The 20934-nt window shown below is 44.5% G+C and overlaps 1 protein-coding gene across 4 annotated transcripts in view; it reads left to right on the top strand.

Moving 5' to 3' along the window:
* Positions 1-19881, top strand: part of LOC139420488 (dnaJ homolog subfamily C member 13-like) — a 68913-nt gene extending 49032 nt beyond the window's left edge. For 3 of the 4 annotated variants that reach the window (XM_071170690.1, XM_071170692.1, XM_071170689.1), the window contains 29 exons: positions 1547-1711; positions 1911-2015; positions 2216-2418; positions 2630-2714; positions 3086-3240; positions 5276-5476; positions 5653-5854; positions 6051-6166; positions 6304-6382; positions 7641-7776; positions 8090-8274; positions 8545-8619; positions 8956-9075; positions 9256-9648; positions 9829-9942; positions 10123-10239; positions 12685-12862; positions 12959-13050; positions 13228-13327; positions 13417-13491; positions 15242-15354; positions 15523-15692; positions 15781-15823; positions 16017-16190; positions 16440-16619; positions 16939-17079; positions 17353-17496; positions 17659-17758; positions 18645-19881. In XM_071170690.1, coding sequence (XP_071026791.1) covers positions 1547-1711; positions 1911-2015; positions 2216-2418; positions 2630-2714; positions 3086-3240; positions 5276-5476; positions 5653-5854; positions 6051-6166; positions 6304-6382; positions 7641-7776; positions 8090-8274; positions 8545-8619; positions 8956-9075; positions 9256-9648; positions 9829-9942; positions 10123-10239; positions 12685-12862; positions 12959-13050; positions 13228-13327; positions 13417-13491; positions 15242-15354; positions 15523-15692; positions 15781-15823; positions 16017-16190; positions 16440-16619; positions 16939-17079; positions 17353-17496; positions 17659-17758; positions 18645-18742 — 4059 coding nt within the window. In that variant the 3' untranslated portion in view covers positions 18743-19881. Of the gene's footprint in view, positions 1-1546; positions 1712-1910; positions 2016-2215; positions 2419-2629; positions 2715-3085; positions 3241-5275; positions 5477-5652; positions 5855-6050; positions 6167-6303; positions 6383-7640; positions 7777-8089; positions 8275-8544; positions 8620-8955; positions 9076-9255; positions 9649-9828; positions 9943-10122; positions 10240-12684; positions 12863-12958; positions 13051-13227; positions 13328-13416; positions 13492-15241; positions 15355-15522; positions 15693-15780; positions 15824-16016; positions 16191-16439; positions 16620-16938; positions 17080-17352; positions 17497-17658; positions 17759-17994; positions 18100-18644 lie in introns of all 4 variants that reach the window. The other variant, XM_071170693.1, reaches the window with a different exon arrangement.
* Positions 19882-20934: the final 1053 nt, after the last annotated feature.

Raw genomic sequence — 20934 nt, 5'->3', positions numbered from 1 at the left:
CAAACACACCGCCCGGGCAACGAAGGAGTGGCTTCGTAAGAAGCATTTCAAGGTCCTGGAGTGGCCTAGCCAGTCTCCAGATCTCAACCCCATAGAAAATCTTTGGAGGGAGTTGAAAGTCCGTGTTGCCCAGCAACAGCCCCAAAACATCATTGCTCTAGAGGAGATCTGCATGGAGGAATGGGCCAAAATACCAGCAACAGTGTGTGAAAACCTTGTGAAGACTTACAGAAAATGCTTGACCTCTGTCATTGCCAACAAAGGGTATATAACAAAGTATTGAGAAACTTTTGTTATTGACCAAATACTTATTTTCCACCATAATTTGCAAATAAATTCATAAAAAATCCTACAATGTGATTTTTTTTTTTTTTTCATTTTGTCTGTCATAGTTGGGCTCTCATCTTTTTAAGTGGGAGAACTTGCACAATTGGTGGCTGACTAAATACTTTTTTGCCCCTGTGTGTGTGTGTGTGTGTGTGTGTGTGTGTGTGTGTGTGTGTGTGTGTGTGTGTGTGTGTAATCTAAATCTATGCATAATAACCCATCGTTCATTAGTTAAATATAAGGCTGCATTGAATTTATTTCCTGCACTATGTTGCACTAACCACCAGTGATGACAGTTATGCTTTTGGATCCAATATCCCTAAATGGATGTTTATCATCTGCTGAAATGACAAAGTTTCAATTTCTATAGTCATGTTCCAAAGAGTCTTTTATTTAATTTATTTTTTTGCCTATTTAAAACGACCAAATGTCAGCCTTTTACCAGATCTGAATATTTTTCCATGAACCGTATGTCTAACTGATCAAATTCCTGTGGACAAGGTTATATACATTAATGTTCTGCCCATGAATTAATTTATTTTAGGCCATAGTGTAAAAAAAACAGCCATACATGGGGCTGTGGCGCAGTGGTCTAGGGCACCAGAGACTCTGGGTTTGCGCCCAGGCTCTGTCGCAGCTGGCCGCGAACCTGGAGGTCCGTGGGGCGACGCACAATTGGCCTAGCGTCGTCCGGGTTAGGGAGGGTTTGGCTGGTAGGGATATCCTTGTCTCATCGCGTACCAGCGACTCCTGTGCCAGGCGCAGTGCACGCTAACCAGGTCGCCAGGTGCACAGTGTTTCCTCCAACACATTGGTGCGGCTGGCTTCCGGGTTGGATGCGCGCTGTGTTAAAGAAGCGGTGCGGCTTGGTTGGGTTTTGTTTCGGAGGACGCATGGCTTTCGACCTTCGTCTCTCCCGAGCCCGTACGGTTGTAGCGATGAGACAAGATAGTAACTACTAACAGTTTGAGACCACGAAATTGGAAAAGGGGGTAAAATTATATAAAAAAATAAAAAAAACAGCCATACATGATTTACATTTTTTGATAGACTCATAAACACAAACAAGCACTAGGCTACACAGCTTTTCCCCTCCCAAATACAGGGGAACTCGACATATTACACATATGCCGTCTAAGCCACACACACACACTGTCAGAGTTCCTTTTGGTACAGTTCTGAAATGATAACTCCTCCCTCTCCCCCTCTGTATTTACAGTCTACAGACAAACTGGAACGAGACAGACTGATCCTTTTCCTTAACAAACTCATTCTCAACAAGAAAAATGTGAAGGAGGTGATGGACTCCAATGGAGTTCGCATCCTAGTGGACCTGCTCACCCTGGCCCACCTACACACCAGCCGAGCCACTGTCCCACTACAGGTAGGTCTTTACCGCTGCCCTGTCTGAACCACCCAAATGGTAGCATATTCTTCTCATCACATATCGAAAGTTGTATGTTTTGATACAGTTACAGGTGATTGAAGCGTATAGCTGTTGGAATTCAACTCGAATTTTGGCAGCTATATGCTTCAGTAACAGGCCAGTCTGTCTGGTTTCATGCTAATAACATGTCTGTCAGAGCAATGTGATCGAAGCCGGGGCGGACATGAAGAGGGAGAGCGAGAAGGAGTGGTACTTTGGGAACGCGGACAAAGAGAGGAGGGGCCCCTTTAGCTTCGAAGAGGTACGTTTCTATTGAATGCCAAACCAAGACTAATGCTTAGCTCTACTTCAAAAGAAAGCTCTTAGGTCTGATTATCTGGATCCAGTTGCATTAATTTGTTTTTTTGTTGGTATCTCCATGAAAAGGTACATTTTGTAACATGGGTGAACTATCCCTAAGTATGATATCTTTATGACTGAACACATGCATGTGCCCTCCAGATGCAGGAATTCTGGAACACAGAAGTGCTGACGGCCAAGACGCGGTGCTGGGCCCAGGGCATGGACGGCTGGCGCCCCCTTCATGCCATCCCCCAGCTCAAGTGGTGCCTCCTAGCCAGCGGGCAGGCAGTGATGAACGAAACAGACCTGGCCACGCTCATCCTCAACATGCTCATCACCATGTGCTCCTACTACCCCAGCAGGTATGGAGAAGATCATCAGTTATCTCCTTTTCCCCGCTTCTGTTCTCTCTCAATGTCTCTTACTTTCTTTCATTCTTTCTCTTATTCTCTTTCATTCCACCTCTTGCTCTTTCATTCTCACTTTAATTTTCTCCCTCTCTTTTATCCTCTTTCATTTTGTCTCTCACTGAAACCCAGTTTAAAGTGTGAGTATGTCTCCGTCTTTCCCCAGGGACCAGGACAATGCCATTATTCGTCCCTTACCCAAGATCAAGAGAATGATCAGTGACAACACCTGCCTCCCTCACATTGTCCAGGTGAGTGAAACCAACCTATTATCAGCTCCATCTCCCTCCCATAGTTAATAACATTCACATGTTTGGTTGTCATTCAAATCACTATCCTACCACTTTAGCCAGCTGGACTGGTATTCATAAAGGATCTAAGATAAGGTGTGCTGATCTAGGATCAGGTCCCACGCTCCATTGTTTATAATCTAAAAGGTCAAACTTATCCTAGATAAGTACTCCTACTCTGAAACGCTTTATGAATACGAGCCCTGAAATGTACCGAGTTAAATGTAGACCCAGGTCTCCCTTGTGAAAGATGTCTTCTAACCTCAATGGCACTTCCTGGTTAAATAAAATGTAATGATATGTGTACTATTTCCTCCTCCCTTCTCCAACAGCTGCTGCTGACCTTTGACCCCATCCTGGTAGAGAAGGTGGCCAACGTGCTGTACCTGGTGATGCAGGACAACCCCAACCTGCAACGCCTCTACCTCACCGGCATCTTCTTCTTCATCATGATGTACACCGGCTCCAACGTGCTGCCTGTGGCCAGGTCAGACTGGTGGAGAGATGCAACCGGACACACGCATGTCATACACTCACGCACACACTACGATCCATGCATGACCGACTTGCCAAAACTATAGTTTAACAAGAAATTTGTGGTTTAAAAACAAGTTTTAATGACTCCAACATAAGTGTATGTAAACTTCCTGCCTGCCTGCCTGCCTGCCTGCCTGCCTGCCTGCCTGCCTGCCTGCCCTGCCCTGCCCTGCCCTGCCCTGCCCTGCCCTGCCCTGCCCTGCCCTGCCCTGCCCTGCCGTGCCTGCCGTGCCTGCAGTGCCTGCCTGCCTGCAGTGCCTGCAGTGCCTGCCTGCCTGCAGTGCCTGCCTGCAGTGCCTTGCGAAAGTATTCGGCCCCCTTGAACTTTGCGACCTTTTGCCACATTTCAGGCTTCAAACATAAAGATATAAAACTGTATTTCTTTGTGAAGAATCAACAACAAGTGGGACACAATCATGAAGTGGAACGACATTTATTGGATATTTCAACCTTTTTTAACAAATCAAAAACTGAAAAATTGGGCGTGCAAAATTATTCAGCCCCTTTACTTTCAGTGCAGCAAACTCTCCAGAAGTTCAGTGAGGATCTCTGAATGATCCAATGTTGACCTAAATGACTAATGATGATAAATACAATCCACCTGTGTGTAATCAAGTCTCCGTATAAATGCACCTGCACTGTGATAGTCTCAGAGGTCCGTTAAAAGCGCAGAGAGCATCATGAAGAACAAGGAACACACCAGGCAGGTCCGAGATACTGTTGTGAAGAAGTTTAAAGCCGGATTTGGATACAAAAAGATTTCCCAAGCTTTAAACATCCCAAGGAGCACTGTGCAAGCGATAATATTGAAATGGGAGGAGTATCAGACCACTGCAAATCTACCAAGACCTGGCCGTCCCTCTAAACTTTCAGCTCATACAAGGATAAGACTGATCAGAGATGCAGCCAAGAGGCCCATGATCACTCTGGATGAACTGCAGAGATCTACAGCTGAGGTGGGAGACTCTGTCCATAGGACAACAATCAGTCGTATATTGCACAAATCTGGCCTTTATAGAAGAGTGGCAAGAAGAAAACCATTTCTTAAAGATATCCATAAAAAGTGTTGTTTAAAGTTTGCCACAAGCCACCTGGGAGACACACCAAACATGTGGAAGAAGGTGCTCTGGTCAGATGAAACCAAAATTGAACTTTTTGGCAACAATGCAAAACGTTATGTTTGGCGTAAAAGCAACACAGCTGAACACACCATCCCCACTGTCAAACATGGTGGTGGCAGCATCATGGTTTGGGCCTGCTTTTCTTCAGCAGGGACAGGGAAGATGGTTAAAATTGATGGGAAGATGGATGGAGCCAAATACAGGACCATTCTGGAAGAAAACCTGATGGAGTCTGCAAAAGACCTGAGACTGGGATGGAGATTTGTCTTCCAACAAGACAATGATCCAAAACATAAAGCAAAATCTACAATGGAATGGTTCAAAAATAAACATATCCAGGTGTTAGAATGGCCAAGTCAAAGTCCAGACCTGAATCCAATCGAGAATCTGTGGAAAGAACTGAAAACTGCTGTTCACAAATGCTCTCCATCCAACCTCACTGAGCTCGAGCTGTTTTGCAAGGAGTAATGGGAAAAAATGTCAGTCTCTCGATGTGCAAAACTGATAGAGACATACCCCAAGCGACTTACAGCTGTAATCACAGCAAAAGGTGGCGCTACAAAGTATTAACTTAAGGGGGCTGAATAATTTTGCACGCCCAATTTTTCAGTTTTTGATTTGTTAAAAAAGGTTGAAATATCCAATAAATGTCGTTCCACTTCATGATTGTGTCCCACTTGTTGTTGATTCTTAACAAAAAAATACAGTTTTATATCTTTATGTTTGAAGCCTGAAATGTGGCAAAAGGTCGCAAAGTTCAAGGGGGCCGAATACTTTCGCAAGGCACTGTATCTATCTATCTATCTATCTATCTATCTATCTGATTTTCTGTTGGCCTACATTATGTCTTGTGGTTTCCTTTAGGTTCCTGAAGTACACTCACCTGAAGCAGGCCTTTAAGTCAGAAGAGGCCAAAGGTACAGACATCGCGCAGCGCAGTGTTCTGGGGCCGGTCCTGCCCGAGGCCATGGTGTGTTACCTGGAAAACTACGAGGCAGAACGCTTTTCCGAGATCTTCCTTGGAGAGTTTGACACGCCAGAGGCCATCTGGAGCAGCGAGATGAGGTAGACAAAAGCTTGCTGTTATTGTCCTTTGACTGTCTTTTGCACAGTCTGGAATCAAATCTCAGGCACTATCCCCAATGATGGATTTGAAGGACCAGATGGTGTTGAAGGAATGTTTTTGGACCAAGTCTCTCTCTCTCTCTCGTCTACACATCTGCCTCGTCCCCCCCTCAAAGGCGGATGATGATAGAGAAGATTGCGGCCCATCTGGCCGACTTCAGCCCACGGCTGTACAGCAACACGCGGGCCCTCTACCAGTACTGCCCCATCCCCGTGGTCAGCTTCCCCCAGCTGGACAACGAGCTCTTCTGCAACATCTATTACCTCCGGCACCTGTGTGACGCCAACCGCTTCCCGAACTGGCCCATCCGAGAGCCCGTATGTTGATGTTAACTGTGCGTGTGCATGCAACTATATGATGGTAGAATGGGCTTGTGAGAGGCTGATTGACAAATGAAAGTGTGTTTTGGAAGCGTTTCCGACTGCAGCACCTATACTAAAAGTGTATATGAAAGGGATGGAGACCTTAATAGTGCTATCATCATTGGTCTCTATTGTATTCTGCCCCCTGCAGGTGAAGCTGCTGAAGGATGCCCTGGAGGCCTGGAAGAAGGAGGTGGAGAAGAAGCCTCCCTCCATGTCTGTAGATGATGCCTATGAAGTCCTCATCCTGCCCAAGGGTCAGGGACAGTAAGTGGCCATTCATATATGAAGATAAATACACTTCTCCCTTCCCTCTGTCGTCTCTCCTCTACAAGATGTCTATTGGTACTCTGTAGATGGAATATTTTAGATTTTCTGATTGTTATACAATTGTTTTTCCACAGGCATGAGGAGAGTAAGATCAGGAAGGCCTACTTCAGACTGGCACAGAAGTACCATCCGGACAAGAACCCAGAGGGCAGGGTATGTTACCTCACCATTGCTGCTTCCCAGGTGGCACCCTATTCCCTATGTAGTGCACTATATAGGGCAGTGGTCACAAACAAAACTTGAAACGTGTTTTTTAAAATGTTTTCCCTCGCATGACCAAATGAACATGACCCTATATTATTGGGCCTTCTGTGTTTTGTGGCTGGTCGATCTTCAACCATCCTAGTCGGTCCCCAAACATTTCTGTAAAAACCCCAACGATTAAGCCTCACATTACTATTTTTTGTCATTCGTCTCACACTGTTGGCGGTAGGCGCACTTGTTCCCATTTTTAACCATTTAATGTGTCTGAAGCTATAAACTCCACCTTTCCGGTATGCCAGGACAGCAAATCAAGTGCGCCTACAGCCGGCCAATCGGATAGCTCAGATTACCGTTTCTGAAGCTTCCTCGAGCACACAGCAAAGTAGATACTGTCAACAAAAACTGTAAAGAGCAGCTGTTTCTATGAGTGAGTTCATGTTTAAGTTTACTCTGCACCGTCAACCCTTTTTATTCAACACTTTTATAAGCCAATAAATGTGCTGCTGCCTACTCGCGCTACAACCAGCACTGCAGCGAATGAGTGTATCGATAGGCTTGCATTATTCATGTTAGCGACTTGGGTCTTTTTTCATATGGAGGGAAGTTTCACTTTCTCTGGTCATAGCAGTTACAACATGAATTTGTGCATGAGGCAGAAATAATGCGGTGTGACTAGAGTTTCCCCATCAGCTGGAAGACGGTGTCCCCTTTTTGGTCAGTCTCAGTGGAGGGAGAGCAGAGGGACATTGAGCAAAGCAATTTATTTTAAATTAGGCCCACTTGGCTGTGCCTTACAAGTAATACAACAACTGTTCTATTACCAGTTTGAGCATATACCACAAGTTTTGAAATATCATTTTTAAATGGTCTGAGAATAACAACAATGTAGGGCACTTCAAGCATAGCCAAAATGCAGTGATAATGTATTGGGCCTATAGCCTACTGCACAAACCTCGTTGCTACAGAACAGTTTTTAATTGGTTAATGTTGCATAGGCTTATGTTTTTAAGTCATGTTTTTATCTGAGCGGTGGATCTCTGCGTCCATTTTGACTCAAAGTGACCACAGATATCGGGATTAGGATGCCGTTTGGGGCATAGCTATTATCATCAGAGTTTGAGCAGTTTTCCCCTCCTGTCTTGGAGCATTTACTTTCATTGTTCAGAGTTGTGTCTGTGTTCATGGCTGTGTCTCTTTGTGTGTTCAGGACATGTTTGAGAAGGTGAACAAGGCCTATGAGTTCCTGTGCACGAAGTCGGCCCGCATTATTGATGGCCCCGACCCTGAGAACATCATCCTCATCCTCAAAGCCCAGAGCATCCTCTTCAACAGACACAAACAAGGTCTGACATTCTAATACTCTCTGCACCATTCTGCATTGTCTGTAGTATTGTATTTTTTATGTTATTAAGGTGAATTAGACATAAAAACAGACAACAATTATAATGTCAGGGCATATTAACTTGCATTGGTTTTTGGACGCAAATGCTAAAAGGTTAGCATTTGGAGACGGTGGCCATGTAAATAAAACCAAAGGATGGATTGCTATCTTACCTTGTCCATAGACTGCTTACAGGCCAAATAAACCTATATGTTGTTTTGTAAATTGGGTGAACTATCCCTTTAAGGCAAGCTCTTGTTATCCTTTGTCGACAGAACTGGAACCTTACAAGTACGCCGGCTACCCAATGCTCATCAAGACCATCACCATGGAGACGGGTGACGAGCAGCTGTTCTCCAAGACCTCCCCCCTGCTCCCAGCTGCAATCGAGCTGGCCTTCCACACGGTCAACTGCTCTGCCCTCAACGCTGAGGAACTACGCAGAGAACGCGGCATTGAGGTAAAACTAACAACACTACTGGCTGTTCACATATCAGGGTCATATTCAATGAAAGTAAATGACTATAACAGGGAGAGGTGTCCAATAAGAAATGTTAGTTTTTCATTTTCCGTTGCAAAACATTTTACTACGTTTTGAAACCGTGTGCGCTAATAAATACAATTCAGATATTGCAACAATCTTCACCTTTTGTGATCGACATTCTTACATTTATACTTTTCTGGTGTATAACATAGTCCACCAAAAATATCCCTTTCCCATTTCCACCAGATTCTGTTGGACGCCCTATCCCGGTGTGTCGCTGTTTTAACCGCTTCCAGCAAGTCTGATGACATGGCTGTTCAAGTAAGACCACCACAGTGCCAGGACGTGGTGGAGTGGTAACACTCCCTGGCACGTCTTATATACGATTCCCCCACCGGAGACAAGGATTCAATTCTTGTGTTTACCCTTTCTATTCTTTATCCCACTTGCCTGTCTCCCCTTCTAATTTCCTTACTGTCTGAATAAAGTGTAAAATCACATTTAAAAAAAAAATATATATATTTAACAACACATCAGATACACAAACATCCCTCTGTCACACTAATTTCACTGTATTCTAACCCATACATGTCAGCCTGGAAATGAGTGTTACTGTTCAGTGTCGTTAATGGGCTGTGTTATTTTGTCTGTTCCTAGGTGTGTGGCCAGGTGTGTAAGTGCTACAGTGTAGCGGCTCAGTTTGAGGAGTGCCGGGAGAAGATCATCGAGCTGCCCAACATCATCAGGGATCTGTGTCACATGCTCTACTATGGGAAGGTGAGACCTCTACTTAATCATGTAACAACACCTTATATCTCTGGCTCTGTATGTACTAATGAGATACCACTCTGTCATCCAATGCAGAAAGGACACCAACTTGTACTTCCAAAAAGTGGCATTTTAAATGTGAGCACACACCTTCAATTGATAGCAATCATCTCTCTCTCTCTCTCTCAGGGTCTCCAGCGGACAGCGGCACTGGCCGTGCAGTGCATCAGCTCCTTCGCCGTGGACTACTTCCTGCAGGCGCACCTGTACCATGCTGGCGTGCTCTGGCACCTCCTGGTGCATCTGTTCAACTATGACTACACGCTGGAGGAGAGCGGCGTGGCCACCAGCCAGGACACCAACCAGCAGGAGATGGCCAACAGCCTGGCCAAGCTCAGCCTGGTGGCCCTCAGTCGTCTGGGGGGCTACACCCCGACACCCCCACCCCCTGGAGATGGAGGTGTAGTGGAGACTAACGGGGTGGAGGGGCAACCCCCGGAGAACCCTACAATTCGTAAGAGCCTTGCGGCCATGCTCACACCCTATATATCGAGGAGGTTAGGGTCAAGGGCACCGGCAGAGGTGAGTGATATTGGAAAAGGTGAAAGGGAATATGTAGATTAGACACAATTACACATACTCATAGACCCACTAGTTAAAACACTCTTGAGGATATACTCTGATATGCCACACACACTCACACACACACACTCACTCACTCATGCAGCTGTCCCATGTCTTTTCCCCTGTGTGTCATACTAGGTATTGAAGCTGCTGAACAGCAACTCAGAGAACCCTTACCTGATCTGGAACAACGGGACCCGGGCCGAGCTTCTGGAGTTCCTAGAGGCCCAGCAGGAGGCCAACATCAGGAGGGTGAGCAGAGCACTTGGACTGACTCTAGAATGTGGCTACGTCCCAAATGGCACCTTTTTCCCTGTATAGTGCCCTACTTTTGACCCGGGTCCATTTGGGATGCTGCAATGGACATCTGTGTTATGATCACTGTAAAAGTGTATTATTAGGCCTGTATATAGAAATGTGTCTTTGTCTTAGGGGGATAACGATAAGAGCTTTGGCTCAGAGTTTGTGTTCAGTGACCATGGTAAAGAGCTTATCGTGGGCGAGGTCTTTGTCCGCGTCTACAACGAGCAGCCTGCCTATCCTCTAGAGGTGAGCCCCAACACTCAGTTTAGTGTCAAACCAAGCCCCATACTCGTCACTGTCAACCATTGTTCAATCAAATTGGTACTAACAACATTGTCATGCCATTAAGTAGCACACAGTCACGGTAATCCATTTGCTTCACGCAGCTCACAGTAATATCTGAAAACCTGCAGGTAATTATCTGGTAATGCGTACAGTACCAGTCAAAAGTTTAGACACACCTCATGTTTTTTTTCTTTATTTTTACTTTTTAGTTTCTACATTGTAGAAACTGTTAAGGAAGACATCCAAAATATGAAATAACATATATGGAGTCAGGTAGTAACCAAAAAAGTGTTAAACAAATCAAAATGCATTTTATATTTGAGATTCTTCAAAGTAGTGTGAGTGGACCAAGTACTTGGAGGTTGCTCTAAAGCGGAAAGGTGGAATGAACTTGTCAAGAGCAAGTTTTCTTAATTGAACAAAGTTCTCTATTGAGGTATTTTTCCTTCTCAAACACTCCAACACAATCAAGGATGATATCCCAAGGAAAACACATCTTCACAACAACAAGGAAGACAAGGTGAGTATCTTTAAACTATAACATAAATCACCGGTGTGTCACCGCCTTCACGATCCGTCCATGGAGAGCCCCCTTCGGGTGGTTGCCCGGATCAGTGGTGACCATTCCCTAGAGGTGGTGTGTCCCCTTCTCCCTTCCAAAAGGTACGTCCTCTCCTTTGTAGAAGCAAACACTTTTTTTTCTCCCCCCTCTGCCAGTTCCCTCCTCGCTCTTGTAGGGGGAAGAGAATAGCTCATTAGTACCGTCAGCTGGCCTTAATTGCCTCTGATCACCTTCACTCACATGCCGGGTTGGGCTACTGTCTGTGGGAGCAAACAGTAGCCACCTCTGGTGGTCCTTCCACAGTAGCCACCATTTGACAGCTTTGCACACTCTTGGCATTCTCTCAACCAGTTTTACCTGGAATGCTTTTCCAACAGTCTTGAAGGAGTTCCCACAAATGCTGATCACTTGTTGGCTGCTTTTCCTTCACTCTGCGGTCCATCTTATCCCAAACCATCTCAGTTGGGTTGAGGTTGGGTGATTGTGGAGGCCAAGTCATCTGATGCAGCACTCTATCACTCTCCTTCTTGGTCAAATACCCCTTACACAGCCGGGAGGTGTTTTGCGTCATTCTCCTGTTGAAAAACAAATGATAGTCCCACTAAACGCAAACCAGATAGGATGGCGTATCGCTGCAGAATGCTGTGGTAGCCATGCTGGTTAAGTGTGCCTAAATAAATCACAGACCGTGTAGTGTAATCAGAAAAGCACCCCCACATCATGCCACCTCCTCCATGCTTCACTGTGGGAACTGCTCATGCGGAGCTCATCCGTTCACCTACTCTGTGTCACAAAGACACGGCGGTTGCAACCAAAAATCTCAAATGTGGACTCAACAGACCAAAGAACAGATTTCCACCGGTCTAATGTCCATTGCTTGTGTTTCTTGGCCCAAGCAAGTCTCTTCTTATTGGTGTTCTTTAGTAGTGGTTTCTTTGCAGCAATTTGCGCATGAAGGCCTGATTCACACAGTCTCCTCTGAAAAGTTGATGTTGAGATGTGTCTGTTACTTGAACTCTGAAGCATTTATTTGGGCTACAATTTCTGAGGCCGGTAACTCTAATAAACTTATCCTCTGCAGCAGAAGTAATTTTGGGTCTTCCTTTCCTGTGGCGATCCTCATGAAAGCCAGTTTCATCATAGCAATTGATGGTTTTTGCAACTGCACTTGAAGAAACGTTCTAAGTTCTTGACATGTTCCGTATTCACTGACCATCATGTCTTAAAGTAATGATGGACTGTCATTTCTCTTTGCTTATTTGAGCTGTTCTTGCCATAATATGGACTTGGTCTTTTACCAAATAGGGCTATCTTCTGTATACCACCCCAACCTTGTCACAACACAACTGATTGGCTCAAACGCATTAAGAAGGAAATAAATTCCACAAGTTAACTTTTAGCGAGGCACACCTGTTAATTGAAATGCATTCCAGGTGAATAACTCATGAAGCTGGCTGAGAGAATGCCAAGAGTGTGCAAAGATGTTATCAAGGCAAAGGGCGGCAACTTTGAAGAATCTCAAATATATCATTTGTTTCACACTTTTTTGGTTACTACATGATTCCATACAGTATGTGTTATTTCATAGTTTTGATGTCTTCACTATTATTCTACAATGTAGAAAATAGTAAAAATAAAGAAAATCTCTGGAATGAGTAGGTCTGTCCAAACTTTTGACTGGTACTGTATGTATTTAGCTATAACCATGTAATTAAATAGAACACTAGTAATTTGATGTATTTCTATGGTTATAACCATCCAAATATTTAGTTTAAACATCAGATCAGATGTTATAGGCCTTGTTATTAGTCTGTAACAATGTCTCCCTGTTGATTATGGTCCAGTACCCCAAGGCATTTGCGGCCAGCCTGCTGGACTATGTGGGCTCCCAGGCCCAGTACCTCACCACCCTGCTGGCCATGTCCCAGAGCAACAAGGTGGAGTCCCAGCAGCACGCAGAGAGGCTCCACAGGGCTGAGATGGCCCTGGAGGCCTTGCGCAACGTCATTAAGAACAACCCAGGTACTGTATAATATACAACCACCGCTCATTCTTTAAAAAAATGCTTCGCTTTTTTCATTAACTGAATGTGTGCTCTGTGACCTGTGTTGACCCCAGGTTCGGAGACCGAGTGCATCGGCAATTTCAAGCTGCTCTTCTCCTTGTTACGGGTTCACGGGGCTGGGAAGGTGCAGCAAATAGCTTTGGAGGTACAGTGACTCTCTCAACTCAAATGCGCGCTCTCTCACTCACTCACTCACTCTCTCACTCTCTCACTCTCTCACTCACTCACTCTCTCACACACACACACACACACACGCGCACACGCACACGCACACACGCACGCGCACACACACATATATTCACTCTTTGTTTTTCTCCCCAAGGTTGTGAACACGGTCACCTCCAACCAGGAATGTGTGGCCAACATCGCTGAGTCCCTGGTGCTGTCCAACCTACTGGTGCTACTGCACTCCTTGCCTTCCAGTAAGACCACATAACACCTACTTCATCTACTACTCCTTTCTACGATATACACTATTCAAAACCTGTCTGATTTTATGTATTCCTTTCAGGCCGGCAGCTTGTACTGGAAACCTTGTACGCCTTGACCTCCAACACCAAGATAGTCAAAGAAGCTATGGCTAAGGGTCAGTATAATGCAGATTTGTTCTTGAATATACAGTATTATAGTAACTGCCAAAATAAAGGAAACACCAGCATAAAGTGTCTTAGTAGGGCGTTGGTCCACCACAAGCCACCAGAACAGCTTCAATACGCCTTGGAATCGACAATGGCACATTTCCATACAGGATTTACCCCTTTTTTATTTACATTTTTTTACCAAAAGGGTCAAACTTTTCTGTTTACATCTATGCGGGCTGGCACCTGTCTCTCACTGGGCCAAGCCAGGCCACTGGTACTTTTCAGCTCTCATTTACATAACAATGGCTAGCTGTGAACTGTAACACCTTCTCACAAAGCAACTGTTTTCCCTACTATAACATAAGGGTGTATATACTAGTGTAACACTGGTGTTGGTCTAAAAGCAGCACAAGTCTCTGGAAATCTATTGGAGGAATGCAACACTATTCTTCCATGATGGTGGTGGAAAACGCTCTCTCCGGCTCTCCCCCAGAATCTTTCGTAAGTGTTCAATTGGGTTAAGATCTGATGACTAAGAGACCCACACACACTTTAAACCTCCGATGCTCCTTTTGAGACTCCTCTTTCAAAGTCAGCCATCGTAGCCAAAATAATGGGCAAATGGGCATTTTTATACATGACCAGATGTTAATTGCTTAATTAACTCAGAAACCCCACCTGTGTGGAAGCCCCTGCTTTATATCCCTCATTTACTCAAATGTTTCCGCTATTTTGCAGTTACTTGTATCATCATCTGTTGTCATGGGTAACTCTCCAGGGATTGACAATAACGATTTTCCTCTTAAAAAAAAAATGTTAAAAAAAAATGGAGACGCCTGAAAATGTAGCCAAACTTTGAGACCTTTAATTACATAAATATAGGCTATACGCTAGTCATGTTTTACAAATATAATGAAGGATAGTTCAACTTTAATCTTAAAGGCTTGATTCTATCAACATATTCGAGGCAAGGTTCGTTCAGATAAAATGGTCACAACAGAACGGTTATGTACGGTGTTGCGCACCGTACAGTACATAACCCACATTGAATCTGAGCAAGAGGCAGTCAGCGTTTTGAAACTATTTAAGCATAAACGTACTGTTTAAAACCTGGAAATGTTATGTCATATTATGAAGCATGTCTTACCTTGTTTCAAAGTAGCCTAGCCAAAATAGAACCATAGAAATGTGGAGGGAAGTATTTACAAACACTTAATATGCCCTTAAAACCAGCATTTTTCTCATGTTCTCGTTATTTTATTGTCCAACAGACAAATGCATAAATCCTAGTCATATTAGTAGGCCTAACCAATGCTAGTTGATTCATGTTTAGATCTCCCCGCTTTCTTAATTTCGAACAGATATTTTCATCTGTCAGTTGAAACTGCTTATGCGTGCGGTGCGCTTTTGAGAATGGTGTTTTCCCTCTGATTGCATTTTGGAACGTTTGCGCGTAGCCTACAGCCATGTGCACATTGTTGCGCTTATAATATGAAGAAATACAACTTGATCAACATTTTAAGCCAACCGGTCTGATCTGTTTCATCAGCCTCATTGCTTTTTTACATATTTTTTTATGTGGTTGTATGAATTTTGTATTTGTCATCCCAGAACTGTCCCAGAGTTCGTTTTGAACCATAGACATATTTATTTTTATCATCCCAGGAAAGAGCTTCACTTTTTTAGCCACTTGTCCTTTGGACAAGTAGGACAGATTTTTCATGTCAAACTCTGCCCTCCCCCCTCTTCCTCCAGGTGCATTGATCTACCTACTGGACCTCTTCTGTAACTCCACCCACCCCCAGGTGCGCTCCCAGACGGCCGAGCTCTTCTCCAAGATGACCTCAGACAAGCTGGTTGGGCCAAAGGTCAGTCAGTATCCTTGCGTGGCTTGCCATAGGAAGAGAGCGATCACTCTGTAGAGAATACTTTAGCTCTGCATCCCAAATGGCACCTTATTCACCATATATTGCACTACTTTTTGGCTAGGGCCCTGTTTTCTTTCTCCCTCATCCTTATCCCTCTCTCCCCCTCAGGTGCGTCTGACTCTGATGCGTTTCCTGCCCGGCGTGTTCATGGACGCTATGCGGGACAACGCGGAGGCGGCGGTGCACATCTTCGAGGGGACACATGAGAACCCCGAGCTCATCTGGAACGACGGCTCTCGGGAGACTGTCTCCACCAAGGTCCGGGAGATGATGCTCGAGTACGCAAACTTTCTTTCTGGGCTTCTCTCTTATTGACCATGTGATTTGTATCTTTTGTCTCATGTTTTTCTCCCTTTTACTCTGCAGGCACTTTAAGCAGCAAAAGGATAATCCTGATGTTAGCTGGAGAGTAAGTTCAAATCAATAAATGGAGCCATATTCATGTAAATGTGATGGATATCTTATTTGCTACTAATACTTTTCGCTGTGTAGTAAACGGTGAATAAGGTGACCTGATAAATGCCCAAAGGAATCAGCGTAAACAACAGTAATCACATTAATTACACGGTGTGTTAATATTACAATGTTAACTGTGTTTGCAGCTGCCCGAGGAGTTCACGGTGGCGTACGGGGACGGGCAGGGTGAGCTGGCGGTGGGTGGAGTCTTCCTGCGTATCTTCATCGCTCAGCCGGGCTGGGTGCTTCGCAAACCCCGGGAGTTTCTAGTGTCCCTCCTGGAGACCATTACTGAGCTATTTGAGACTAACAATCCCAATGTGAGGACACACGCACACATTCATATCCTTGCCACCATGAAATTGTCTCACTGAGTGAATTAAAGCACATTTCTCACACACACACACACACACACACACACACACACACACACACACACACATATATTTCCTGTAACTGAGCAGGAAAATATCTATTGTCATCTCATAAAAGACCCTGTACAGAATATCCACTTCTATGCTTGTACGCTAACATCTCAATTTCTAACCATCGCTGCTCATTTCTAACAGGGTGAGGCCCTGGAGACAGTTACCACAGCGGCGGTGTGTTTGTTCAGCACCCAGACACAGCTGTGTGATCAGGTCCCTCCCCTGGGACACCTGCACCGCATCCTGGCAGCACTGACCCACAAGTACAACGCCGTGCCCAAGAGCTCTATCCGCCTCATCCACGTGCTCTCAGATAATGAGGTGAGATCAGTCTATGGTGGCTTTCCACAACATGAGATGATATTCTATATGACAGACAGGATGACCAGATCGACCATAAGCTAGTTTAGCAAGCTATGATTGGCTGATGTATTAATGTAGCTGTATAACTACGACCAAGTCAACTTTAACTACATATAGAGTCTACAATAGTCTTGATTTGATTGTAATGAGGTCAACAATCTTCCCATGTACACTAAATCTGTTTTATATTTATTTTTGTCACACTTAGAAGTGTATAACAAGTCTAATGCTGTGTTTTTGTGTGTCTGTTTGTGTACACCTGTATGTGCGCGCGCAGCAATGTGTGCGCTCTATGGCGTCTCTGGAGACCATCGGTCCTCTGATGAGTGGGATGAAGATGAGGGCGGACATGGCAGGACTGGCCTGTGAGGCGCTGAACCGCATGTTCCAGAGAGAGCAGACAGACCTCGTGTCTCAGGTAGCTCATCTCTGTCATTTGTTGAGTCCCAAATGACACACTATTCTTTATGCAGTGCACTACTTTTGGCCAGGGCCCATAGTTCTCCGATCAGAAGTAGTGCACTATATAGGAATTAGGGTACCACAGTTAACACAGTTACATTTTCTCAACATTTTTTTTCCCCTGTTTATTCCTTAGGGGAAAACACAGGGTGTGCTTGCGTTCAAACCTTTTTTACTTGTTATTCCATGTCATTTGAGTGTTTTTATGGGTTCCTACATGCACACACAGGCCCTCCGAGTGGAGTTGGTGCCGTACCTCCTGCGGCTACTGGAAGGAATTGGACTGGAGACCTTAGACAACCCCTCGGCCACCAAGGCTCAGATCGTCAAGGCTCTCAAGTCCATGACACGCAGTCTGCACTATGGAGAACAGGTTAGGCACCATGACTATGTCAGTCAATATATCAATCCGTATATCAACAATATATTGCAGTACTTACTGTGTGTCATTTCCCCTCGGGACATTAAAGTTGATCTTATCCTATCCTCACTGCTACTGTACACTTCTATCAGTCTGAGAGGTCTTGTGTTGCAGGTGAATGAAATCCTGAATCGGTCTACTGTGTGGAGTGCCTTCAAAGACCAGAAGCATGACCTGTTCATCTCCGAGTCCCAGACTGCAGGGTACATCACAGGTGGGGATGTAATCCACAGACACACACAGTATATTAAGCACTACAAAGAGGGGGCATTGTACAAGCCCAATCTGAATCCCTTCGTTCTACTATGCTTCCATTGAGCACTTTGTGGCTGCTGACTCCTCACTTAGTGCCTCTCAGCCTTATACCCTCCTCCCTACTTTTCCTCTCTGTTTTCCTCTCTTCCTCCTGTTCTTTCCCTTTGTCTTCCTCCACGTTTCCTTCTTACTCAGGTGTGTCCACTCCCTCTCTCATGGCGGCCAGCAGCCCCCTGCGGACTGGGCTGTAGTTTCCTATGCATGGTCCTCCCAGCACTCCTCTCTTTGCTCTGACTGCAGGTAGACTTTGTCCTTGCTCCCCCCCCACCCACCCTCCCTCCACCTCAACTCATTTTCCTGTGGCCCTCCATCTTGTGCCACTGCTCAGTTTTTCCATTTCCACTTTCCCAAACACATCTCATCTTCATCTTCGGATATGGATTGGAAAAACACAATGGCTGGATCACTGTAGCACAAGTCAATGAGGGAATCCTTTGAACCAGTGATGGGGAAGCCCTTAATAAAGTCAACAGTGGCCCTAATAAAGTCAACAGTGGCCCTAATAAAGTCAACAGTGGCCCTAATAAAGTCAACAGTGGCAATATGCTTGCTGATGGTTTAAGTAGCAATAGTTCATATACTCGTATGCCATCTCCACTACCACCTCTCACACCGCCAGCCCTGTAACATAACATAATAACCACACAATGTAACATCTTCAACAGATAATCTAGTGTTGACCTCAGTCCTTACCACTCATCTTGTGCATTCAATTTCAGTGGTCAGCCTTGAGCATTCCTCAGTCTCTCATCCCCTGTCTCTTTTTGTTTGGCTGTCTCCTTCAGGTCCAGGAGTCGCTGGCTACCTTACAGCAGGAACCGGCTCCACAGTGCTGCCCAGCATTCCGCCCCCTGTGGACAATGACATTGGAGACTCAGGCTGAAAGACTGACTGACAGGCGGACTGAGAGAGAAGTGCTCAGCCCTCCAGACTGATCTGCTGCTCCAAGGCTGCAGCTCAGACTGCTCAGCTCCACGAAAGAGGGAGGATGGAGAGGGGACATCACAGACTGTCCCCAAAATGTCCGTCGTCGCCACACCTTCAAAATGTCACGGTCCTTCCCCTGCCCCCTCCAAACAGCACTCAGTCTTCGTAAAACCGTCTTAAAGCAAATTATAAAACTTGTCGTCAACCTTCGATTTTTGTTTTTGTGCTCCTTTGTGTCTTCCAATGAGACAACACATAGTTTACTTTTATATGAATATATTTTTTACTCTTAATTTTTGTGGATTTAAAGACAAACAGATTGAAGATCTATGTACATTTGGACCTGTCTCGCACTCCATTCTCTTCTTCCTTTCCTCCATCATGCCTGGTCTCACTACCCTGCCTGGTCACACATCCTCACACCCCCCAGTCCTGAAGGAGGGTACTCTATCTGGCCTGGACATGTGATCACTGACTGAAAAAAGATACACTTTAATCTCCACTCACCTGTTCGCAGGAGGCATCCAGTCATGCATCGAAAACATTTCCTAAATGTATGTTGTTTTGATGTCGTATGGAAAAGGTTGAAAAAAGAATTGTAAGAAGTAACTCACAGAATTATGGTGAATTAAGACTGCCCTTTTTGAAGTGGCTATATGTGTGCGTTCGTTGTCTGTTTGTCTTACCCTCACCATGATGATCTTGATCCATACTTTGCTCTGCTCACTATCTATTTGAAGGTTGCCCTTTCTGCGGCTGCTGAGAATCTTTTTCTACGTCATTTTCCTTCTCCAGAATGCAAAAAGCACTCAAATATTTATAGGTAAATAACGGCCTTTACCAACAGAAATGAGCTTCTCTGCTAAGACATTTGGAAAGAAACTGACTTTGATTATACATCTGTGACAGACTAGTGCAATTGGGAAATGTTTGATGTATTATGACGTATATAAGCTTTCTATATTAAATGTACATAAATAAAAGTTACACTTGTACATAAGATTTTAAGAATAAAAGGGAACCCACAATGTTCTTTCCATCAGAATGTCTATTGCCAATTAAACTGAAGAGTGAATAACAATATAAAGTACAGTACAATAAGAGAAATGTCAAACTTTATACCAGAGTGGGGTATAGCAACAGTACATACATTGACAGAGCAAGCAAACCCTTGTGCCATAAAGGTCCAGAATCTTGGGCTCAAGTACACATACAGCACCAGTCAAAAGTTTTGGACACACCTACTCATTCAAGGGTTTTTCTTTATTTTTACTACATTTCTACATTGTAGAGTGATAGTGAAGACAACTATGAAATAAGTGGGAAATCATGTTGGTTTTGAATGTATTTCCATTCCTGCGAGCAGGGGACTCACATTCATATTCCCTTTTCTTAGGACCCCCAAAATCTCACTTCCTTCTACATTTTATTACGATTTCCTCGCGCGAATAACAACGAAGCAACAGCTGGCGACTTTCTAACCTCAAGGTGACTGAACTGTTGCTTTTTCGGAATTGTTGTACACTGTGATCGAGACGAATGACCTGTTTAATTACGATAACAATGAGTGTTTGTCCAGGTTTTAGACATTTTGATGCTCATCAACCTCTGAATGACAAGTTCGTAAATGAAGTCTGTCACACTTAATTTGGCCTCTCGCGAGCTCGACTAATTTTACTCCTGTTAGTGCTAGATAACTAACGCGCGCTAGCTAGCTAGCTAAGCTATTTATTTGCTGGCTAAAGGAATAAGCTAATGTTGGAGGTCTTATAAGGTAAGAACAGTGGTTAAGCTGAACGGCCTCCCCCCCTCTTCCCAGACGTTTTGAGCACAACTATGCACGTTCTCAGAGCAGAAAGTGACTGTCAATGCTATCATGACGTATCAGTTAACTAGCTAACTACTGTAGCTAAGTATGTTGTAGCTAACGCCATAGTCACTGACAGCAAAATAAGCTAGCTAACGTTACCAACATGTCAACGTCGTGTTATATTCTCTGTAGTTAGCTACCGTTAGATATGTCCTGCATTAAAAAGCCTGCTAGCCATATGACTGTTCCTATATCCATATAGCTAGCAGTTAACGTTACACTTCTGCCATATTGCAGGTTTATCATGTCAAAAGGAGATTGAGAAGACTTCATTAAGT

Source organism: Oncorhynchus clarkii, chromosome 11, assembly GCF_045791955.1.
Source record: "Oncorhynchus clarkii lewisi isolate Uvic-CL-2024 chromosome 11, UVic_Ocla_1.0, whole genome shotgun sequence".
Taxonomy (NCBI): Eukaryota; Metazoa; Chordata; class Actinopteri; order Salmoniformes; family Salmonidae; genus Oncorhynchus; species Oncorhynchus clarkii.
The sequence above is the reverse complement of the archived record's forward strand: the minus strand, read 5'-3'. Positions and strand labels throughout refer to the sequence as shown.